Source organism: Bemisia tabaci, chromosome 9 (genome assembly GCF_918797505.1).
Source record: "Bemisia tabaci chromosome 9, PGI_BMITA_v3".
Taxonomy (NCBI): Eukaryota; Metazoa; Arthropoda; class Insecta; order Hemiptera; family Aleyrodidae; genus Bemisia; species Bemisia tabaci.
The window spans coordinates 34,921,650-34,944,900 of record NC_092801.1 but is presented as its reverse complement, the minus strand read 5'-3'; the positions used below and the strand labels follow the sequence as shown (position 1 = coordinate 34,944,900).

At 37.0% G+C, this 23,251-nt stretch overlaps 3 protein-coding genes across 3 annotated transcripts in view; 2 read left to right on the top strand and 1 right to left on the bottom strand.

Moving 5' to 3' along the window:
- The first annotated feature begins 656 nt into the window (after positions 1 to 656).
- Positions 657 to 7,847, top strand: Rpe (ribulose-phosphate 3-epimerase). The gene is made up of 4 exons (XM_019050057.2): positions 657 to 1,036; positions 3,490 to 3,597; positions 5,005 to 5,226; positions 5,733 to 7,847. Exons 1-4 carry the CDS (start codon positions 797 to 799, stop codon positions 5,847 to 5,849), a joined length of 687 nt encoding a protein of 228 aa, XP_018905602.2. The 5' UTR covers positions 657 to 796; the 3' UTR covers positions 5,850 to 7,847.
- Positions 6,308 to 12,774, bottom strand: Vha14-1 (V-type proton ATPase subunit Vha14-1). The gene is made up of 5 exons (XM_019050058.2): positions 12,603 to 12,774; positions 11,438 to 11,519; positions 10,108 to 10,190; positions 8,911 to 9,033; positions 6,308 to 8,461 (listed from the first exon to the last, which is right to left on the bottom strand). Exons 1-5 carry the CDS (start codon positions 12,654 to 12,656, stop codon positions 8,432 to 8,434), a joined length of 372 nt encoding a protein of 123 aa, XP_018905603.1. The 5' UTR covers positions 12,657 to 12,774; the 3' UTR covers positions 6,308 to 8,431.
- A 5,417-nt stretch (positions 12,775 to 18,191) lies between these two features.
- Positions 18,192 to 23,251, top strand: part of Ent2 (Equilibrative nucleoside transporter 2) — a 99,887-nt gene continuing 94,827 nt past the window's right edge. The window contains exons 1-2 of the mRNA XM_019050039.2: positions 18,192 to 18,410; positions 19,515 to 19,652. Coding sequence (XP_018905584.1) covers positions 19,517 to 19,652 — 136 coding nt within the window. The 5' untranslated portion in view covers positions 18,192 to 18,410; positions 19,515 to 19,516. The remainder of the gene's footprint in view (positions 18,411 to 19,514; positions 19,653 to 23,251) is intronic.

The following is a 23,251-nucleotide window of genomic DNA, read 5'->3' as shown; positions in this document are numbered from 1 at the left end:
AAATTTTGAAAGAGAGACTAGATTACGTCTCTCCGATCTTTGCCAGAGATGCTCACGTGTAGCCCTTAAAGCGCCACTGCCAATATGACAAACGGAAACTAACACACGCAGAAGTGGACCCTTATTCGATAAAAGATTCGCGTTGATGACGGCGCAGAGATACAACTATTCGTACTTGATGGATGTCCATGTTGCGTCCGCAAAATTGAAGGCGCGATGGCGCGAGGCATGAACTCGCAATGCTTCGCTTCATGCCACCAATGAGGTGTCGCTCAGATTCGGGGGAAAGTTAAAAAACGAGGCCCGAATACGTCTCTCGTGACTTTGACTGTGTGGACACTCGATTTTTTCTTATTTTTTTTTAATTCGTCGTTTACTTAATTCGCTTTTAAGGACAAATCAGCAGATCTACATCTACAGGTCGCCGATACCGGCCCCATACAACCCGCGAGGAATATGCTTTTAGCACACCTCGGGTCAGTTTGACCTACCCGGCCTGGGCATCTAAGGGTCAATAAGTAAAAAAGTTTTCACTCGGAAAGTTTACAACGTTAAGTGCAGGAACAGTAAAAGGGTAGGAAATGTGGCAACGCTCTTCGATCGAGCCAGCGGTGACTGATGCGTGTTCGTTGATGCACCTGACTCAACACCCTGTTATCTCACATGTTGTTGACAGATATTGATAAGAGCATGTTTTTATCATCAACCTCGTGAGTGCTTATTTTATTAAAGTGAGCGCGGTTTCTTTATTCATCTTTTGTATTTAAAGTATTCTACACCATCCTCATCCTCCGAAATGTCTCCCAAGTCGGTGAAAGCTAAAATTGGGCCGTCGGTTTTGAATGCAGACCTATCCCAGCTGTACACGGAATCCCAAAGACTCATGGACTGCGGGGCTGATTACTTACATTTGGATGTCATGGATGGCAATTTTGTGCCCAATCTTACTTTTGGACATCCTGTGGTCAAGTGTCTCCGAAATAAAATCACTGATGCCTTCTTTGAAACTCATATGATGGTTGACAAACCAGAAATGGTAACGTGGTTATGCCCTTTATTTAACCTTCGCAGTTAATATCTTCCCTCTTCCTCGCTCACTTGAACTATGCACAGTCTGTACGATCGTGCTTACTTTAGCTCACATGCGCTTGTATTTGTTAGAACATGACATTTTTCCCGAGGCTTCTGTACCCCTAACCATGGTAAATAACAGAGTTTGTTAAGATGATTCGTCAAACTCAAACGACGTGGTCAAACTGGCATGCGATATATCACATCAATTAGGTCAAAAATCGTGGCAGATTTTGAATTTGTAGCAAAGAAGAGGATGAAAGCCCTTGTGCATGAGCCAGGTGATTCGTCAAGCTCAAGTGACGTGGTTGAACTGGCATGCGATATATCAAATCTTTTAGGTAAAAAATCTCGGCAGATTTTGAATTTTCAGCAAAAAAAAGGACAATAGCCCCTGTGCATGAGTCTAAAGAATCATTCTAAACCCAAAAATCGGCAAAATTCAGAGAAATGAAAGCAGAGTAGTGTTTGGAAAAAAACCTTGCATTCGATACAGAAATCGATAGCTGAATCGAATGCGAGGTTTTTTTCCAAACACTATCCTGCTTTCATTTCTCTGAGTTTTACCGATTTTTGGGTTTAGGATGATTCTTTAGGCTCATGCCCAGGGGCTATCGTCTTTTATTTGCTAAAAACTCAAAATCTGCCGAGATTTTGGACCTAATCGATGCGATATACCGCATGCCAGTCTGATCACGTCACTTGAGCTCGATGAATCACCTTAATTTTAGCACAGCGTCAGCCCTGTAACGAGGCAAATCCCGTTTCTTCAGAGGCACATACGTCCTTCTGGTATAAGATAAGCCAACGTTACTGTAGTTGCCGGAATGAGCTCGCCGGGATCCTGGATTCGGGCGCCAATTTTAAAAATGATGAGTTTGAAAAGGGGAAGAATGATCAAACTCTTGTGTCTCAAATTTACAGAAAGAATGTCCGTTTATTAGCTAAATTTGTGAGGATCCTACTCAACCTACACTCAAATAATAATACTTAATAATAATTTAGCCGAAATGCCACTCACTAACGTGCACCTCAAGGCTTATACGTTAGGAAATATTTTACAATCGACGATAAAATCCTAAAAATGAAATCAAAATAAAACGGAAGCCGAAATGCTACTCACTAACGTGCACCTCTAGGCTTATGCGTTAGGAAATATTTTACAAATGACGATAAAATCCTGGAAATGAAATCAAAATAAAAGGAAAGCCGAAATGCTACTCACTAACGTGCACCTCTAGGCTTATACGTTAGGAAATATTTTACAAATTAAAATAAAAGGGAAGCCGAAATACTACTCACTAACGTGCACCTCTAGGCTTTAGATTCCAGGAGTACAGGATACAGGACACAGGATCGAAGTGAGAGGGGAGGAAGAGTGAAACTGGGCGAGATGCGACTCACTAACGTGCACCTCAGCTCAGGAGAAGAAAAAAGAGGAAATTGAAATGGACAGTTCGCTCGGCGAGATGCGACTCACTAACGTGCACCTCAGCCGAAAAGATGTAGAATAGAAGAGAGAGGAGAGAGGAGGATCGAGGATGTAGGATCACATTTTGACTCATAAGCCCACCAAATCGCTTCCAAGTTCTTGGAACGCGATCTTCACATTTGTACTGAAAATTTTGATACATGAAATTTAAAGTTTGACCTGATATTTACATAGTTCAGCTTGGGAAAATTTTGCCCAGGCGTTCAAATATTTAAAATTTGGAAAAATACCCTTTTTCATAGTAAAACGTACAATTTTGGAAAGTTCAAAAACAGGGAATTTGTGTATGTGTGTGTGAGCTATGACAAGAGAGGAGAGGCAATTTGTTTTTTGAATTTTATTTACCGCCATCAGCTGATCGCGCCGGGCGCCGCTCGGTCTCGGCCCGACTCCGCCGCCGCGCTCTGCATGACTCACTCCTTCCTTCGCGTGAAACAAACAGCTGTTCATTTTTTAAAAACTTAAAACGGAGAATTTGATTCTTCGTTACAAGCCCTACACTCGTGCAATGTGGAGTCCTCACCAAATAAATTTTTGCATTTCTAACTCAAGAAAGGAGAGCAATTGACATCACTTTTACACGTAAGGAAAATCTAAGAATCAGTAGGCGAACCTTCTTTTGTACTCAGTCTAAAAGTGCGTAGACTTATTTGGCTCTTATTTGATTCTTACCTTAATGCTACTTCATCAGATTGATATCCTTAGTGTAAATATGAGAAATCTTTGAAATAATGCAGAAAACTCCCAAAGATCACAAGATATTGGTAAAATTATTTTTTATTTTTTTTTTTTTTTAAAGAACATTACTTGCTTTTGGTAAATTTAAAACAGATCCTCCATGAAAGATATTTGAATTTAGTTGAAATATCAACATACCTGTCGATTGTTTTTTTTTTATTCATATGAAACTTTTCTGTTGTTTCCAGTGGATAGAAGGTATGGCAGACGCACGAGTTGATCAATATACGTTTCACACAGAACCGGTCAGTGATGTCCTGGGAGTTTGTAGGAAAGTTAAAGAAGCAGGAATGAAGGTGAATATATCCCTTTGGGTGCCTTTTTTTTTGCTACAAAACATCTCATTTCTCCTATTAAACAAACGCTTTTCCAACTTTGACGGAATTGTGATTCCATGTAAGGAAACAATTTAGTATAACATCAGAATCAGTATTTTGCATTCATAAAAATCGATTTTTTTTTCGATACCTGAGATTTTTCAGCAAATAGGTTTTTTTTCTTTTTTTAAAATGAGAGCTGAAAACTTTATTCCTGACAATGTAAACTTTGCAAGTCAACAGCATTTCACTTTTTGCTGCACGCAGTTACCTTACCTAGGGGTGCTTGATTCTTTCAAAGTATACTTAACTAATGCTTAAGTACTTACTTAAGCTGTTTCATTTATAGAGGGTTGAAAGCAAATGGGTGCTGAAGTTCCCTCCTCCTATTTTGGATGGATGGATGGATGGATGGATATCATTGATTCCTTTCAGTGTAAAAATAAACCTAGGTCATCGGCTTTCCACACCCCCAATATTCAACCTTGAAATACATTACCTAAGCCCCCGGCCTATTCACCCATTACCCAGCTATAATCCCAGTGATAACAAGCCATGTGTTCAAGTCTAGCTGGATGATTGCCACAGACATTCTCATCAAAATTTCTAGAGCTGCCGAGCCCTCCCTTAGAATTAGAGTTCCTAGTAATGAATGGTTTGATAAGATTAAACTCCCCGATTATTTTTAATTGTGCCATGAAATAAAAAAAATCTATTTGAGTTTGATTTAACCTTGTGATTAAGTAGAATATCGATTCTCTCCAAAATTATGTAAAACATCTCTATTAGATAGGTAATAGATTTGAATGTCCAGGACAACAGCTAAGAAATTTTAAACACTTGTCCCAAATTGTAAGGAGTAAATACAAAATCTTAAGTTTACCATCTGTGCATTGTTTTTCAATACGTCAAGTATTTAAAAAGAAAAAAAAAAAACTTATGCAACCGTCTAGCGAAAAAAGGGATTATAGTTTCTAATGGCAAAATTTTCAGAAATGTGGTTTTTATTGAACTAGATCAATAATACAGCGCTTAAGTTATTGACTGAAAAATGCCCAGGTATTCCAAAGAATATATCACAACTGGTGTTAAGTTCATTTCTTCGCCAATACAAGACATTGATTTACTTTGCAATTCGTCAATTTTGAATTGCAAATGTAATAATAGATGTAAAATTTATGTAGCTCTTTCTCACAACTAGATTTTTCAAACTCTGAACTTAGAACTGTCAAAGTTAAACGTGGTTTAATACAACAATTTGGGTATTATTTTACCCCATGAAAAAAATAATAAACTGAGGTTACACAATATCTGCAAAGTGTAAATCCAAGCTCAGCATTCTTTTGTCAAGTTAGTTAACTTCATAAAATCTGTAATTGTTTGCAGGTTGGTCTAGCGATCAAACCAAAAACTCCAGTGGAAACATTAGTGAAGTACATGGATCAAGCTGACCTGATCCTCATAATGACAGTGGAGCCAGGCTTTGGAGGTCAAAAATTCATGGCAGACATGATGCCCAAAGTCAAGTGGCTACGAGAGAACTATCCAGGAATGGACATCGAAGTTGATGGTGGTGTTGGACCATCAACGATTCAGGCGTGTGCAGAGGTAATTATCCCAAGATGGATACACAAAAATAGCCTGAATAGTTTAACGTATTAAAACACATGAAAATGGGAAACCAAGGCTATAAACAAAACCTTTTACCTTGTTTTTAGCCCTGGTTTTCCATTTTCTTGTGCTTTGTTTCTGTAAATATCACATTTTATCATGCATTTTTTTATGCGGCTGCTAACCAGCAATCTAAAAGTTTTTCTTTTAGTTCTTAAGTTTCTCAAATTGTTTTCTCATCGACAGCCTAGAGGTTTGTAGTTATTTCTTCTGTGCAATTCACTAATGAGATGGTCTCAAAACTAGGGAATGCTACATTAAAATTAGCCTGAGGAATTTTCAGTCGCATGTTTCAACCATGGAAAGCAAGTTGTAAATCATGTTTATTTGATCAGCTGTGGTTCCGATTAGATGTGAAGAAAATGCAATTATACACAAATAACTATGAGCGGTTAATATGTATTTTTTGTCAATATCCTTGATTTTCTTTTTTCTCCCTTCAGGCCGGAGCAAACATGATCGTCGCTGGAACAGCAGTAGTGCAAAGTGATAACCCACAAAATGTTATTGAGACCCTGAGAAGTACAGTCGCCGGTGCCATTGTAAAGTGTGCCAGTTAACATTCTATCCTATGATTAATGCAATTTTTACTTTTCCATTCCTCCGTCAGCACCCTGACAGTTTTAGCCTTTAAATTTAAGTAAGATATTCTGTGATGTAATTTTAAAGTATAAAAATCAAGTACCTTAATGGACTACTTAATTAGTGCCCAATTGTTTTTTTTTTTTTAAAAAAATGTAAGTAAGCTATCAAAAATTGATTTTAAAATGTTCCATGAATTTATCATTGTTGTTTAGCTTCTTCAAATCATCGATAAATACATTCTTATTTTTTATTTTTAAACATGGAATATTTTCATCTTCTGATCCTATTCTTTACACCAATGAGCAAGTGCATTTATTTAAAGTACGCTTCTCATTTGATTTTTTAATGTAAATTAAGTCAAATCAAATTAAAGTTGTTTTTTAAAAAAAAGTTTACCTTGTGTTCATATGAAGAGAATAAGAAAAACATGATCTTGATTTTCAATAAAATCTTTTATATTCACTGATTTTTTATAATTTTTCAAACGAAAGGTTATATTACATTGTAACAATTAAAAATTCTTAATAACGGAAAATACTCAACAAGATTAAAAAATACTAGAATCTAAACTTATGAGGGGAAAGAAAACATACATATGACGGACGACATTGTCATCAGTGTTACCTGAAGAGCAAGATCTTAGTTTTGATAGTTACCTACTAAAAAAACTATCGCCGGACACCCTTCTTCTTCTTAGGGAAAGGCAGATTAAAATTAGATTTTTAAAAAGATACTTCTAAATCCATGCAAACAGGCCGAATTGAATTTAAAATAACATGAGAATGATTTGAAAGAGAGTGTGCAATAATTACCTACTAATCCAATGCTCAAATAGTACGTTTTGACTTTAAAATTTACACAAAATTTCACCCATGTATTTAGTTATTAGATCAACTTCATGTAAGGAGGCAAGTTGAAAAATCTTTAAAGAGAGGGTGGCATAATTAGTCTTCTCAAGCCAAAGTATCACAAGTGCTTTTCATGCTTAGACACTGTGTTACTGATTTTGTTTTAATTTTTTCTTTAAAACTTTAGCACATACTTATATGAAAATTTGGGGAATTAATCTTGATGACAGAAAAAATATTCTATACAATTGTCAAGAGGTTCTGTTCATTAGTTTTTCCGTAAAAAAACTGGACAAGTTTAAGAAGGCAACATAGAGCCTACGCACAAATGGCACTTGTGATACTTTGGCCAGAGGGTGATGATTTTCTGGCTGCAACGATTTTTTTTCTCCTTGGCAGAAGGAAATCAATGTACTTGAAAGTAATAGTTCATTTCCTCTGATCTTCTTTTTCATTTACAAGTTTTCAGTTTCTTGTTTGAATTAAATATTACGGTGAAAAGCTACAGATAATATTGCCTATGACAAAAGAAAAGATTAGCAATACATTGGAACGATAACCTGAAAGAACGTAAATGCATTTTTTTTCTTTAGTTTTGCAACTTTTAGCTTAGTTTAATGTTGCTGAATCACGGACGCGCACATGTACATAGATACAATAATGTTCTTCATGTTCTTATTAGCAGTAACAATGCTAGACTTACAATCAGGAATTTTTGAAGCGCTTAGAATGAAAACATATACAGAAAGACATCCCAGTTATCTAATTTGAATTTTGCCCTGGCTTTAGGTAAAACGCAACCGAGATAAATCTCAATCAATAGCATTTTGTTGAGAAACTCACACCTGACTTTGACAACTTAAGTACTAACTTATTTCATGGAATGAATACAGTAACTTTCTTACAAATATTGATTATAACAGAAGGCAATACTTTTTTCCAACTTCAAACAAAAGAAAAAAAATTCCATATTTTTTTTGCTTCAATTCATGCAACAAACAGGTATACAAGCTTGTTCTCGTATTTACACAAGTTTATGTTTTTCCGCTGAGAGACATAACTAAAAAGAGCTGCTTCATACTTTCAAACTTTGATTCAATTGAAAATTGAAAACCGGCAGCTAACTTAACACCCAAAACAATAAAAAGATAAAAATGATCAGCTGCAGTTGTTGCAACTTAGAGGACATCAGATGTAATAAGAAAATTAGAGACAAATCGATTCTTTTGTGACATTCCAATGCATGAGGGATAATAATTTTCGTTTGATGAGAAGATGTCAGGCCAAAATACAAAAAATGGATCAAATCCTCACGCTAAAATGTGTAATATTCAACTTTGTCACTGTATTTAACCTTAATAATGATTAATGGAAAAGAACCCAAGTCTCCGCAAAAAGTTACAGGAGTTGTGATAATTCCTAAGAGGATGGAAACTTATCTGGGTAATGCCAGAGGAAAACTTCTGTTGCTCGTTGGCATTGTCTCAAGTACGTCTGATTTATCTTTTAAGACTTAAACTGCAGTATTGTTTTATTCGATGAAACTTCTTTCTCCTTTTCAAAAAAAATGAAAGATATGGATCGAGGTTAGTCCTCAGCGGAAAGATGAAAAATACTCCATTAAAAAAAAATAATATACAACGATCTAGGATCCTTAGATTGCCTAGAAAACGAGAATGAAGTTCAAACAGCATGCTGGCTTCGCTACACTAGTGAATATCTTCTGGATTGAACATTCCCTGAAAAAATAATACCAGATTGAATTACTAAGCTAGTATATGTGATCTCAGATGTGATTCAACAAGATTGATAAGAGGCTTCTGAAATGAAAATATCGTCCAAAACTTGATGAAAAGGAGCTTTAGAAAATTTGTGGTATTGATCATTGTTCCATTATTTCTTTGAGAATTAAACTTGCTTGCTAGTGAGCAATCCGTGTGATGAAATTGTTGAATGTAATGAAATTCCATTTTTATCAACCTAATTTTCTAAAAATTTCACAAAATAAACAGTGGTACCACTGGTTTTCTCTCAAATTAACTCTGAAGCTCGAAAAAAGATCTTAGAATTCAGATCTTCATGAGCGCAATAGCTTGTACAATATGCTGGAGTCTACATACTTCTACACTCACTCTAACCCTAACAATTAACTGAAAATTATACTGATGAAACTTGTAACTATACTTACTTTGGCTCTTCTGAGAATTGAATCTTTACTAGCATCATAGGGATGATCTTTTGATGGAATTTCCAGGACAGCAGGGATTGGTTGCGTGTGTGAGTCGATAACATGTCGGATCAGTTCTGCCACCTTCGGATAAAATTTCAAAATTGATTAGCTATGATATATAGGCCCAATGAACAAGTGGACCGAGTTTAACAAAAACTCATGAGATCGCATTCTCGAAAAAATGAGAGGGAAAAAATTTTCAACTCAACTCGTTGTAAATTTTCCCCTGCCAGAAATTCAAAGTTGAAAAAATGTAATTCGAATGTGAAAACAGTCCTTAAACTTTGTTCTAACATTAACCTTTTGAGAGAATATTTTTTGCTCTTCCAGAATATTGATACCTAGAGTGTATAGGCCCGCACTTCCCTAAAATGTGCAATGCTTTGTCAAACAACACTCGATTGAAAATTTCACTCATTTCAGAATGTTTTGATGAAAATTAAAAGAGCGTTTATAAGAGCTAAAATTTTGAGACTGAATCCTCGATATTTCTAATTTTTTTTGTCAGCTTTTCCTATATGTTTCAGATACATTGGCAGAGATACAGCAATAGGTCTTTTACCTGCTCCAATTACTCATCAATTTCTGCTAAAGCGGAAAAATTTTACAATCTATACGTCTGAGTAAGATACCTAACATTTTTCCAGGTATAATTTGTAAAAGAACATCCAGCAGAATTCAATTACAGGAACAGGTACTTAGATTTTACTGATCCCAACTATCAGCGCTCAAAGTTTGAAACTGAAATCTCTTTCTTAGATGGATAAATTGTATAATGTTGTGTTTCCTTTACTACACAAACTCTGATTATGTGGACTCTAATATCCAAACCAATTCCCCTCTCTGTTGAAATCCGAAATAGGCAAGCACATTGCATTCTAATCCTGCTGCAACTTCCAAATAGTCTTTTTGTCATACACTTCTGTTGGCTAGGCCCTCTTACCTTGTGACCAGAATTGACTGAAAACTGGCACAACCTGCCACATAATCTTTGCACAATCTTGGAAATCTCAGGATTACATTGGACTCTCTAGTATCCGAATTCCCATTCTTCAAATATCCCAGTTTTGCCACCAAATACCAAAGCTTAAATCGTCAGAGAAAAGTCATGAGTCAGTAGTACTTTATATAAGATTAAATACCGATTGAACTTACATTCTGATTAATCAGGATGATATCAATGTCATCACGTTTCACAAAGTTTTTGAAAGTTTCTTCGATTTCGCTGACACTCGTATCTGGAAAAATGAAACAAAGTAAAATAAAATAAAAATAAGAGAACAAGGGATTACTAACTAAAGCCTATGTCAGCATTTTGCAATTGCGTCTATTTAATGCTTTACAGTATACCTACTCATTGGCCTCTGAGAATTTTGAAGCGTTTAGTAAGGATGATAAGCTTCCTTGCAAAAGAAAGCAAGTCGAGGAAATTCAAAAATGGATGGCATCAACACAACACTTCCACTTTCCACTTCCTAACAGTCTCAAAAAATTTGGTTTGATGACACATACTGTGTAAAACTTAATGAAAAAAAAGAAAGAAAAAAAAATGCGGTGTCTAAGAAGTATTGTCAAGAGTGGTTTTGATTATGTTCCAATTGACAAATCGACGGTGTAAGTTGGCAATCACATAACTCGGTTTGCGACGTCGCAGACTTCCTGTCATACTTTATTTTTTAAACGTAAAACTACTCAACGGCAATTCTTTGAAACTGCCATGATTTTTCTCCTCTGTGCAAAGAAAATGTTGCATTAACTTCAAGGAATGATGTCAATTTGTTCTCTTTTAAAAAAATAGCACAGAGGCAGAGATTTTCAGACACCGCAAACGAGTTATGTGATTGCCGACTTACACCATCAAAATGCTGCTGAGATTTTGTTCAAACTATTTGCATATTGACGATGAAGCTGAAAAATGCAGATCTTCGTTACATTGTTTCAAAATATCTGCTCATGCTTTATTTTTTCAAAAGAGACCCAACCAACATTACAGCTTGAAATTTCCACAAAATATTCATACACAGAAAACACAAATAACCGAAATTTTAAAAAAAATGACAGTTGGAAGTTTTCCATGTAGAAAATAAAATATGACAGAAAGTCTACGGTGCCACAAACTGAAATATGCATTTCTGCAGTTTCACCATCAATATACATAAGTAAATCATGTTTGTTTACTTGCTAGGGAAAGTCCATGTCCCAGAATTTTAGGAGATTTTGATCAAAATTGAGGGTTGATTGCTTGTTGACACTCACACTTGTGAGGGTAAGTCTTCTGTCAAAATCTCAATTTCGAAAAAAATTTCAATCCAAATATCCAAGTTTATCTACGTATTCTTAGAAATAATGACATTTTTTTAATGAATTTTTAGAGCTTCCTCCTAATCCCATCCTGCTCTCTCCTATTCTGCTATCTGGCAGAATTCTATTCGAGGCAGGAGAAAAGTAGTAATACTGACTACAAAACTACTGAAAAAATACTTACTCTTGTCAACGACCATGAAATTGGAATTGCGATTCTTGTTTATTTCACCAACACCTCCGAGCAGAAATCCAACACAGGTGTCCTGTTGAAAGTAAACCAAAGGAGTTAGGAGCTACTTATCAAAGGGGATAATAAACAAAAATCTTACTGCTAAGTGCAATAAAATACAAAACTTCCTTGGATAACAGCTTCTCATACGTGTCATTTGAGTTGTTAGAATTTTATTGTTCCATCAAAGTCCAACAGCCATAAGTTTATGGTTTCTTTCTAGGACATTTACCTGACCTGACCATTATTCTGGTCCAAGATAACGCATGAACTGAGCCCCCATTTTATTGAATATAATATGAACGATCATTACGTCCTGCAAAAATCTCCTGTCTACAAGCGATGAAAAAATCTATAGTTTTCTCATTCAGCTAGATGCGATGAGGTCTATTTGAAATTACTTTAGTATTATAATCTGATTTTAGATGACTCAGATCTTACAACCATGGTTAAAATGTAACCTCCATAATTCTAATTTGCAGATATTTCCAGGACATTATGGGTTGCCTCTGAAGAAAGGTTGAGAAGTGTTTACACAGGCTAGCCATTGTTACATCTTGCAAAAGCAAAGACAATTGTTTGAGTTATTATCTGCTTGCATACTTAAAATCTATGGACCACACTTAATAATCAGTATAAGTATGAGCGTTTTCCTTCTAACAGAGTGAGGATCCATACAGAACTGTTGGCGGAAGCAGGTCATATTTCAGACTATATACAATTGTGGCACATCAATAAAGAACGGCAAGAAAACATGTCATGCCAGTCATAGAAGAATAGAAAAACCGTTTTAGCACTCTGTAGAACAAGCTGCTGACCAGGGTGCGAGGGAGAGATTCAATTTATGGAATAAACGGAAGATGTCAAGCTCCACCTAACCTAAAAACATTGCAACTCAGAAGATCCTAAAGTTTCCTCACAAGCCATGTATTGGTTAAGGAAGAATGTGTATTTAAAATTAGTCTTTTGAGACATAATTCAAGGATACCACATTGCAAAAGCAAAGAATAGAAGATATGAGGAGAGTTATCAAACCACGCTGAATAGGGTAAACAGGGTGGGGACCTCCTACAAGGTGGAAACCAGCTGAAATGAAACAGTTATTGCTCTTTCTTACCTCGTCACCGATCACAGCCAACAGTTTCCCTTTAGCAGCAGAGTGTAAGGCCATTTTTGAAACGCTGAAATTTGTTAAAATCCAGAAATTAAAAAGAAAATAATGATTATTTCCAAGTTGTATTATCTATGTGTTCACTGGTCAGCTGATAAACGATAACAAGCCATCAGGTAAGTTTGACTGGCAACACAAGAATTTTCAAACATTAATATTTTGAAACTTATGAATTATAACCGATAAAATGAATTTTGTCGCGTAAAATAATTACTCAATATTCATTCTACATAATTTTCTTCAATTGGAAAAATTTATATCAAATGGAAGGATTTTTATGCATCTAATTTTATTACTCACAATTCTGGTTGACTTGTGCTTGTGTTGGCAGTGCTGCATCGACGACATGAGGTCAGCAAGCGCGGGATTTACGAAATAGCGAAAAAAGTTCACTCGGAAGGGAAGGGAAGGAGAGGGACTCAGGGACTCAATTATTCTCGTATTTGCGTGTTTGTGATGGTTTATCCTCCAGCAATGAAGGCGCTGGGTGCAGAAAGGGACTTTCTTGGTTACGATGTCTCAAAATCTTCACTGCGAAGTGAATTGCATTTATCAAAAAGGAACCAGCACGATTACAGTGTTTTCAAAATCGTGCAACTTCTCCTTTTCTTTTAAAAATACTTAATATATGTACAGTGTTAAAACTTACTCAATTATTTTCATTTAAAAATAAGTATTTTTTGGTGCGGGAAACCAAAACTATTCGTTATTCTGGGAGATTTTTTAAATAATTATGAAGAAGCAACATCCTTACAACACTGTAGTCGCGCTGGTTCCTTTTGTTAAATGCGAGCCAATTTATAATTCAGAGAGAAAACTATCGCGAGAATTTTCTGGAATTTTTCGTTTTCAGCATTGTAAAATCATGACAAAAATTCAGTAGAAGTTTCAACGAATTCCAGTCACTTGCTTTAATCATAATGGATGAAACGTTAGCCTAGATTCTGAGTCACCGCAACCAAGAAATGTCCTTTCTGTACCTATTACTTCAATTTTTGAGTTACCTACTTTCAGTGAAGAGAGCGTTCAATAATTGATGTCTGTTACCTGCCAGGACAGAGCGAAAGTGTACAAGTGAGCAACCACTCGCATTCCCAAGCCGCTCATATTGCCATCGCGGTTTTTGAAGGCGAACTCCACGGGATGAGAGCCGGGAACAGGAATGGGTCAATTTTGGACTTTTTTTTATCTCAATCTAGAATACAATTTTCCGTACTTCCCGATTTCAATCGAATTATTTCAAATTTTTTAAGGACCCCGACTTTTAAATTCAAAGCCTCTCCTTCATCAGGCAGCTGATCAGCCGGGGGGGGGGGGGGGGCTTCGGGACGATAGAATTTGGATTCTTTAGGATCAATTTCTCAAACAATCTTGCGGTCCTACACTTCGTTGGGTCTAAATAAGACCGAAAAAAGTCTGGTGCGGGTGACCAGGAGGATTACCCTGTCCATCGATGGCGGAAGTGCGAAACCACGTAACTTCTTATTTTTTAATTTTTATTTTTCTTTAAATCTAGTGAACTAAATTTCTTGAAAACTTCCTTGCTTTTTCCTCTCTATTAGCAGAATATTCTGTCTAAATTTCAAATTATATAGTTTTGGCCTGTTTCTCCTCAAAAAATAAAGTAGGAGCAAAGATTTAGAAACACTGCAATGGCGATAAGTGGTTTCGCACTTTGGCTATCAATAGCTTCTTTATCGCTCGATATCATTACCCTCTTCCGTCTCAAGACGTGCGATTAAGAATAAGAATCCAGCCGGGCAATACTGCACTATGCGCAACACCATAGAGAAAAAAAAGGAGGTGTTTGCATTTCGGGCATCTTGGAATTTTTTGATGACTTGATGACGTAGGTGGGTACAACGTGAATGGGACGTCGCTGTACCCAGCTGTACCCACCTACGTCATCAAGTCATCAAAATATTCTAAGATGCCGGAAATGCAAACACCTCCTTTTTTTTCTCTATGGCGCAACACTGTCACACTGACACTATCGCTGTCAGTTGCACCGCCTTCTCTCTTCTTAATATAAGGAGGTAATTAACGTACAGCCACAGAATGATGCAACGTTGTCACGCTTCAACAAAAATATCATATTTCTGTATGCGGAGCTTGCCATCAGGATGGAGATATAAAGGATTACTTGGAAATTTCGCAACGCAGACGTAGCCCACAGGTCTCTTTGGACGCAGAAATTGACTCCTTCAATTTGCGAGCGAAGTCATTGGTCTTCTACTTAATTCGCGGCACGAACTGTGGCAAATAGGTACGCGCTAAAGCTAGGGAGTAAGGACCTTTGATGGGAAAGGATCCCTATCTCGATGTCTCAAGTTGAATTCTTCTGATACGCAGGTAAAATTTTGCAACAAAAGGATGGATCTAAATTCGCAGTTAAATGCGATTTTTTTAAGCGTAGGCATACTTAAAACTGGAATATTTTAAAATTCATGAAATTAATCCCATGTGTCAGAGAGAATAGCGTTCTGCGATGCAAAGAAAAAATCATAGCTTATTCCAATCTCATTGTAATAAGTTTTACAATTAGTTGGAGGTGCCCCTTCAATCAAAAGATAGGCAATATACACAACACACCGATGCAGGAGCACTAATTTTACAATGTAATCACAATTTAGTGCACTCTTCGATTGTTTGTCCCGCTCAGTAGCTATGGTGGATTTCATGGAAATACGAAAGAGGGAGAGAAAAAAAGAAAAACCTGTCAAGTATAGACAAGAGAGATAAAAGTTTGTTGGATCAAGGATATGAAAAAATATTTATTAAGAAAAAAAATCTAATGCCACCAAGGTGTTCCGAAAATTCTCTTACATTCTTAAAGGAGGCGCGGTAGCTTTCCAAGGCAACCAGTACCCCTCCCCTCCACTCTTTCAGTTCTTTCCGTGAGAAAAGATGCCCCTTTAACCGTGAGGGAAACTGCACTTTCAAGGTGCAGAGTAGAGTCTCGATTATCCGCGGTGATCGCGGATATTTCGAGATTGAGCTATTAGGGAAACTGCACTTTCAAGGTGCAGAGTAGAGTCTCGATTATCCGCGGTGATCGCGGATATTTCGAGATTGAGCTATTTGACCAACGCAAAGGATTGTTATTCTATCTATTCGACAATCAATCGAATAGTTGACAGAAATGTAATCATTGGTCAAAAATAAATGGATTCGATTTTAAGAAAGTTATTATGGCAAACTTTTTTTTGGTGGAAAATGTTTACCGAAAGTTTGCGCAGCGTGGATAGGTCTAAGTCATTGAAAAAAACCGCGGATATTCCGAATCGCGAATAATCGAAGCGGGAATACACGAGACTCCACTGTATATACACTGAAAAAAAAATCTCGGTGTATTTACTAAGAACCAAGAATTCCGGGTTCTATTTGATCCCAGTTTTTTCTTGGTAAAATTGCCATTTATGGAATTGGTAATTTTACCGAGAATTCTCGGTAAAATTATTGAACTTTCTCGGTAATTTTACTGGACCTTGGTAAAAACGCCAATATTTTTTATCAACTGTGGTAGAATTACCGAGATCAAATGGCAAAGTTACCGGGAATTGAATACCACTAAAAGTGGTATTCTTACCTGAAAAAAACAGTAAAAATACTAGTTTCTAGGTAAGCTTACCAGTCTGTCTCGGTAAAATTACCAATAATTGGTAAAAAAGGTGAGATGGTGAAGGTACCATCGGACATTGGTAAAAACGCAGAGAATTTTTTCTCAGTGTAGTAACTTTCAAGATACTTTTCTGGAAAATGCACACAAGTGGGCAATGATGACGGGAAAGACATTTATTTTTAGGCCATGAAGACGACACGGAGACCGCACGTGAAAATAGTTGCATCACGAGGTAACCTACGTTTCCCTGCAAGTCGCGAGTGCATTGTACTCAGTGCGCTTTTGGATCCGAGCCATTGGCTACCTCCATTTTCGGGAGACTCCAAAATCATGCCCACAAGCGCAGTTACTGCACTGGAGCTTAACTAGTACTCATAGCAATGTAATGGTGCTTTATGAACAGGACAGTCCGTCTGCAAATTTATTTTATTGTGTAGTGTTTCCCATATTAAATTTTTTTTTAAAAAGTCCCTCATTTTCAGGAGACTCCAAAATTATGCCCACAAGCGCAGTTAAAGTAGCTGGAGCCGTTTCTTGCACTAGAGCTTAATTGGACTACATTTTGCAATTTGGAACTATAAATTCTGACCCGGTTTAAAAATAACGTATGTGCCATTAGTTTCTCTACGCACATAAGTGTTTTTCCAGAAGAGCCAGAATTTATAGTTCGAAATTGCAAAATGCAGTCCAATTAGTACTCAGAGCAATGTAATGGTGCTTTATGAACAGGACAGCCCGTCTGCAAATTTATTTTACTAGGTAGTATTTCCCATATTAAAAAAATAATTTAAAAAAAAGTTTAAAAAAAAATGTGTCCCTATATTTTAAATTTGAAGGGTTTACAATCAGCAATGCAACGTTGCGTGGGTTCATCCGAAAAATGATCTCTTTATTCGTAAGGGCTCGTGCTGCATGCAAATCGAGAATTTCGGGGAGGAATCAAAGTTTCTCAAAGTTATTTCAAAATACATATGGGGGATTTGAAAATTGGGGAAGGCGGAAGGGAGTTTTTGGATCTTAGGGTGGCAGAGAGGGAAGGGGCTGGGTCGGTGGGAACTCTTGCGGCTTTTGTGGGGGGGAGGGGGGGTTCACCAAAACGAGGCGGAAAAATGCTAAAGCGATGTAACATTTTTTTTTTTCTCATTGATTACCCTTGCTGTTCTTTTCATTGCAGCACGCACGATTGAATTTGAAACGCAAAGACATCTGAAACAGCAAAGTGCGGCATACCTACAGCTCGCGGCGAAAAAATCGTGAACTCTGCTATGGGAGCAACCTATAGTACCTAAGTAGCAACATAGTGAAAGAACTTAAATTTTTTTAAAAAAAAATAAAAAAAAAAAAATGTTTAAAAGCATTTAAATTCTAAAAAACATTAAAGAAAACTTTTAAATTTTAAAAATCTTTTTAAAAAAAAACTTCACGGAAAACTTTAAAATTTTTAACAGAAAATTCTCAAAAAATAAAAAAAAAAACTCTAAATTAGGAAACCCTTCCCGAGTATTAAAGTGGAAAGGTCACAAATAGACCTGAGTAAAAAAAGAGGTGTTAAAAAAAACTCTTAAAAAAGTAATCGTTTTTTCAAGGGAGATTTTCACATTTTCATTTCAAAATATCTGATGGAGTTTCTTAAAAACATGAATTTTAAAAGTTTTTGTAAAGCGCTTTTTAAGTTCGTATGGGGGGGGGGAGGGGGGATTTTCAGTCAATCTTCAAGAAGCACGCGTCACACGCATACCGGAGGCTACTGAAGATGAGCTTTGACATTACGTCACGTCAACGTCACACGTGACAACGATGTAAAAGTCGAACAGAAAGTAGTACTTACTCGTCCGGCGTCGCGGCGCGCGGTGAGGGGGAACCGGGTGCGGGGGAGGGCGTCCTTGCGCGTCGCGATGCCCGTGCTTCGGCGCCCAGTGAGTCTCGCTGCCGCATCGGCTTCAGGTGGCTGTCCTTTCTCGGCAGAGCGTAAATACGATTACCGACTTGGCATGTTTATAAATAACTCGCCGCGTGTTTGATTCGAAACCATGTGCTCGCGGTAGTTCGTTAATTAAAACCCGCCCGATCCTTTCTCGCAAAAGTTCGACAGTTTCTCGTTTTAAATCACAGCGTTTTTCATCAATCGTCAGGTAAAATGCCTTTATTATTACACGGTTTGGGAGTTTGAGGTTAGGATTGGAATGAGTGTGGGTGTCATGCATACTTTAGAAAGTTTTCCTGGTCAATGACACGCTTCTAGAAATAGTTGTTAATACTAATGGACCCCTAATTTGAGGACTTACCTACCTACCCTTATCAAAAATTTTGTCTCTTGGGAGGTTTGTACTTCTTGATAACTCTAACTTGCCAACAGAGCTGTTATCAGTTCTACCTGTTGTTCATATCCTTCGACTGATAAAGGTACAAGGCGAAAGTATTAAACCAAATTAAGCTTTGGTGTTTGAGGTGTCTGTCTTCAGAAATATTGTTTAGGTATCTGTATCCTCCCTGTCGACGTTCAAATACTGGTTTGATGCTGTGCGCGAGATTTGAGCGTACTTTTTGATAAAGGAGCTACGCACTTTCTGTAAAGTCGAGGCATTATTGTGTTCCTTGTCACCCTAAGCCATTCTCAGATTTAGTTTCGACTACGTCCCTTGTATCTCATAGGTACTTTATAGCTCATTAACTGTCATCATTGTCTTACTTATAGTTTCAGCTGTATTCAGTTATCAAACTATATTCCTCTTATCAGTCAGTTTCCTGCTTTCCGATGCCGTTATGTGATTCATACCATCAATGCTGCCAAATGATTGCATACTTTACAACCACAGTTGATCATTGAAGGATTGCAGTGTACTGTCAAATCCGAACAAATTCAAATTATACTTTCTGTGCTCTGAAACATTTCTAGCTGAAACCACACAAATTACACAATTGTAACTAATGTTTTTCACACCCCAGATATTTTATTTTCTATCACCCAGCTCATTTTCAAAACCTAAACCAGGATTAGATCCACCCAAGTCCTCAAGAACTGCCTCAATTCCCATAGCTACCATTATTGATGATATTCATTTACAAGTGGTATTGAAGGATGTCATTTGCATATTACGTTGTTCAAATTTTTTTTAGTATGCATTAAAATAGCGACTAGTTTCATCTAAGCTAATTTTATGTGCAAAGAGCGTTGACATTTCAGTAGATACTAACTCTCCATTATCTCTTTTAAGTGTCAATTTTTTTTTTTACAGAAATGAGTACTTTCGGGACAAATAGCTCAGGGCGCAACCGCAACAGCGCAGGTCCCGAAGAACAGTTCCTGTTGACCGAGCGACATCGCAATGGCATTATTGCCCCTCATTCTAGAGGCAGCACTCTTGGCAGACGTGGTGAGTGCATTTTATTCAATTAATCCTTTCTCACATTCATTATTCATTTCATGGGTGTTGAACGAACGTTCCTTGCAGTTTAAATCTGTGGCAATTTCGGCCCCAAATTTTTTTATTTCAGGAAATTTCCTCATTACAGGAAGTGTTTGTAGTATGTCATGAGAAAAAATTGAAAAAAGCAGTGTGTTATTCTTAATTTCCAGAAAAAAGAAATTTCATGGATACATTACTTCACTGGTTCATGGATTTCCTTTTGCTGCGGGTGAGCAGGAGCTTGCCTGCACTCTTACCTTTTTTATCATCGTTTGGTTCAAGTAGATTATAAGTCTTTAATTATCAGTGTTTACGTTTTGAGTCGGCTGCCTTTTGATTGCTTATCAGATTTTTTTTATGCTGTATTGAAGAAAGTCCATGTTAAATTTTTGGAAGCTGTTTTGAGTTTTCAAGAATTTAGGGATTTTCCATCAGTATTACTTACCAACCTGTCTCTAAAACCGACAATATAAGGGCAATAGAAAGCCACAGAATGTATCTCAAAATAGCTGAAAAGTTTTTGAAATGTACAGCTGACATCACCAGTTAGCTGTCAGATAAATCCTTCCCTTCCTACTGAGCTTTAAATTAAGTGTTAAACATTGATGAGTTCAGATTGATTTTTCTTCTGGCATACAGAGTGACTCAAAAGTTCTGCCCCAATCCTACAACCCCTGGGGCTCTTACCCCTTTTCAGGTCGATTCCCTCAATTTTTTAAGGGGTCCCAAAAGTCATTTTCATTAACCCAGGAGCACTCACAAAATTTCAAGTCTCTGTCTCGCTTTGTTCAAAAGTTACAAGCTGCAAAACTTGTGAATCACCCTGTATATACCTTTCTAAAAAATTTCAAGACCCACTAAGACAAGTAAGACAGCATGAGAGCTTGAAGTTTCAATCAAATCTACTCATTCATTGGTTCCTCTGTGATCTTGTCATCATCTCTTATCTCTTTCATGCCACAAAAAAGTGTCAAACTTCATATCAATTTGCATACGCAAATTTAAACTTATCAACCACTTAGTTTGATGAGCAATTTCAATGGGCCACTAAACCATGAACGAATTTTGACTTGCGAATATAGTTCCATGAAGGAAAATGACGCATAGAAGACGATGCGCACATTAAAAACGCGAACAAGTAACTCAATAACCAAGAAATGCGCAGTTCAAATCGCTCAACTTATACGCAAATTTAAAACGCCCCGGTTTCGCGCCGCACCGAATGATGTCATCCGGCACCAATCAGAAGCGGGCACGGGTTTCCACGACGTCAGTCAAATGTCTATCTACTCTTCGTATATGAGAACAATACTTAAGTCGATATTATATATTTTGAATTCAAAACTCGAATCTCATTCATATGTTAGCTGTAATAAACAAGCAACAATTCCACATTGAATTACGTTTTATTTTAACAAACAGCAGAGGGAAATGAGAGGAGACTGCGATATGACTACCGCAGTACATCAACATCGTCAGTTTCCCGCCATTCGGGTGCGTTTGAAATGTCTTGCAGTTTTTAGATTTTTCAAAAGCGGTTTTCTCCGCGATTTCGGCTCCGTAAAAATGCGGAAAAATCACCACGTTATCTACTCACATAGAACTTTCAGAATATTCAATAAAATAAACAAGGTTTAGTGACCCATTGAGTGTCGGTAGACTTGTTGCAAGCACATACTTATTGAGTGTCACCTGCTCTTGAGGTGAATTCTCCTAGCCTCCCACTCAGTTGCAGTTACATAAGCCCAGACAAAAGTTCCACAACAGTTCTTTCTTGCGTAGTTTTTTCTTTAATTTCAGTCGAAAATCGGAGTTTTCTACTCATTGTCAGTTATACCTTGTCAATAGTTTGCTCTCATTTTTGAATATTTCTATAAATGTTAGAGTCTCTTTCTCTATTAGCCTTAAAGGGAAGATGCTTTAGTCGCAACGACTATTAGAAAAACTTAAAAGGACTTGTAAATTCCACAAAGGAAACGCTTAAAAAACTGTAAAAATTTATATTTTAGGTAGAAAACAGTTTGGGTGTTCTTTAAAGTAAAATTTATCAAAGTAAAAACTTAAGTAAAAAAAAGTGGACCGAAGATCTAATGCAGGTTTCAAAACTTTAAATGTTGAGTAAAATGTTAAAAAAGTCTGAAAATACAGTAGTTTAAAATGAACACTTTTTTTCACATAAACCCTACCAAACACATTACTTATTATAAGAATATTCAAAACGGATTTCTTAACACTTAGCTTAGAGCAGGTTTTCTATAAAATATTTTAAAAATCATGGGTAAATAATTTGTGATTGAATTCAGGAGCCTTGACTCTTCTTTTTTAAGAGGGCAGGAACTCGAAGCTAGGCCATATAGACAGGACCGTATTTAATGTGTCGTACTTAAGGGCCGCCTTCAATTTCTCCCTCTAGGCAACAAACATACCGGGCAGCGCGAATAGTTATCTATTCGAAAAATTGCAGGCGTGCAAATTTATTGTGCTCGGCCCTACGACCACGCGGTAGAACTGTAGAGCAGGGGTGCGGAATCTTCCAAGGTTCCTCACTTTCACGCGCCCGCCCGCGGCGAGCTTTTCACAATTTTTTCATCGGTTTTCCACAAAATTTCCCACAAATTTTATAAACGATGACTTTTTATCCTGTTTTTCGTTGACTTTTGACTGATGATCCTTCAAAATTTTCCATCCTTCCACATTTTGGGGGCTTTTACAAATTTTCACGCGCCGGGCGCGAGATCGAGCATTTTCTGCACCCCTGCTGTAGAAGTGCCCTAAAAATTGTTGAGGCTATTTTTTTCCTGTCCGAGGATTTTCAGATTTTCTTGTGTGGAACAACGCGACGTTGGCACACGTTCATAAATTTGACAATATTTTGATCAGTGCGCTTTCTTGACCTTTTTGCTTAGACCCAGGGCGTTGCAGAAAATTGCGGAGGCCTAGAACGAAAGGCCATTTACACCCCTGCCTCGCGAAAAATGTACAATAAATAACGGCCAAAATGTTAAACCACGTATCTTCGCCTTAATTTTGCCGCATAGGCAACAATCATGGCGATGCGATTAACCTTCGATGTGAAGCCAGTCTCGCCGCGCCAGAGGGACCCATTAGGAGCTCTGTCGTGCAACGCAAAAACGCCGTAAACGCCAATTAAAAGTTTTCGGAAACAATGTATCATAGCAGAAAACCTCGTGTACCTTGAGACAATGTTTTTACAGAACTCCTTTGCAAATACTATCAAGAACATAACCTGAAAATTTGAGGTGCATTGGTGAAACAGTTTTTATTTTATTAAGTGTTAAGTTTCGAAAATCGAGGGAAAATCCTGATTGATTTACGGCTTTTCTGCTGTGCGACGCAAAAACGCCGTAAACGCCATTATATGAGTTTTTTTTTGGAAACAATGTATCACAGCAGAAAGACTTGTGTATCTTGGGACAATGTTTTTACAGAATTCTTTCGCAAATACTATCAAGAACTTAACCAGAAAATTTGAGGTGCATGGGTAAAACAGTTTTTATTTTAAAAAAGTCTTAAGTTCCAAAAAACGCGGGAAAATCTTGATGGAT

What these genes read in the sequence shown, in the direction of transcription:
- Rpe (XM_019050057.2), top strand. Translation starts at nt 797, where the DNA reads ATGTCTCCCAAGTCGGTGAAAGCTAAAATTGGGCCGTCGGTTTTGAAT. An exon ending in TTAAAGAAGCAGGAATGAAG is followed by an intron (nt 3,598 to 5,004) that starts GTGAATATATCC and finishes AATTGTTTGCAG; the next exon opens with GTTGGTCTAGCGATCAAACC. An exon ending in CGATTCAGGCGTGTGCAGAG is followed by an intron (nt 5,227 to 5,732) that starts GTAATTATCCCA and finishes TTCTCCCTTCAG; the next exon opens with GCCGGAGCAAACATGATCGT.
- Vha14-1 (XM_019050058.2), bottom strand. Translation starts at nt 12,656, where the DNA reads ATGGCCTTACACTCTGCTGCTAAAGGGAAACTGTTGGCTGTGATCGGT. An exon ending in TTTCATGGTCGTTGACAAGA is followed by an intron (nt 10,191 to 11,437) that starts GTAAGTATTTTT and finishes TCATTTTTCCAG; the next exon opens with ATACGAGTGTCAGCGAAATC. An exon ending in TCATCCTGATTAATCAGAAT is followed by an intron (nt 9,034 to 10,107) that starts GTAAGTTCAATC and finishes TTTTATCCGAAG; the next exon opens with GTGGCAGAACTGATCCGACA.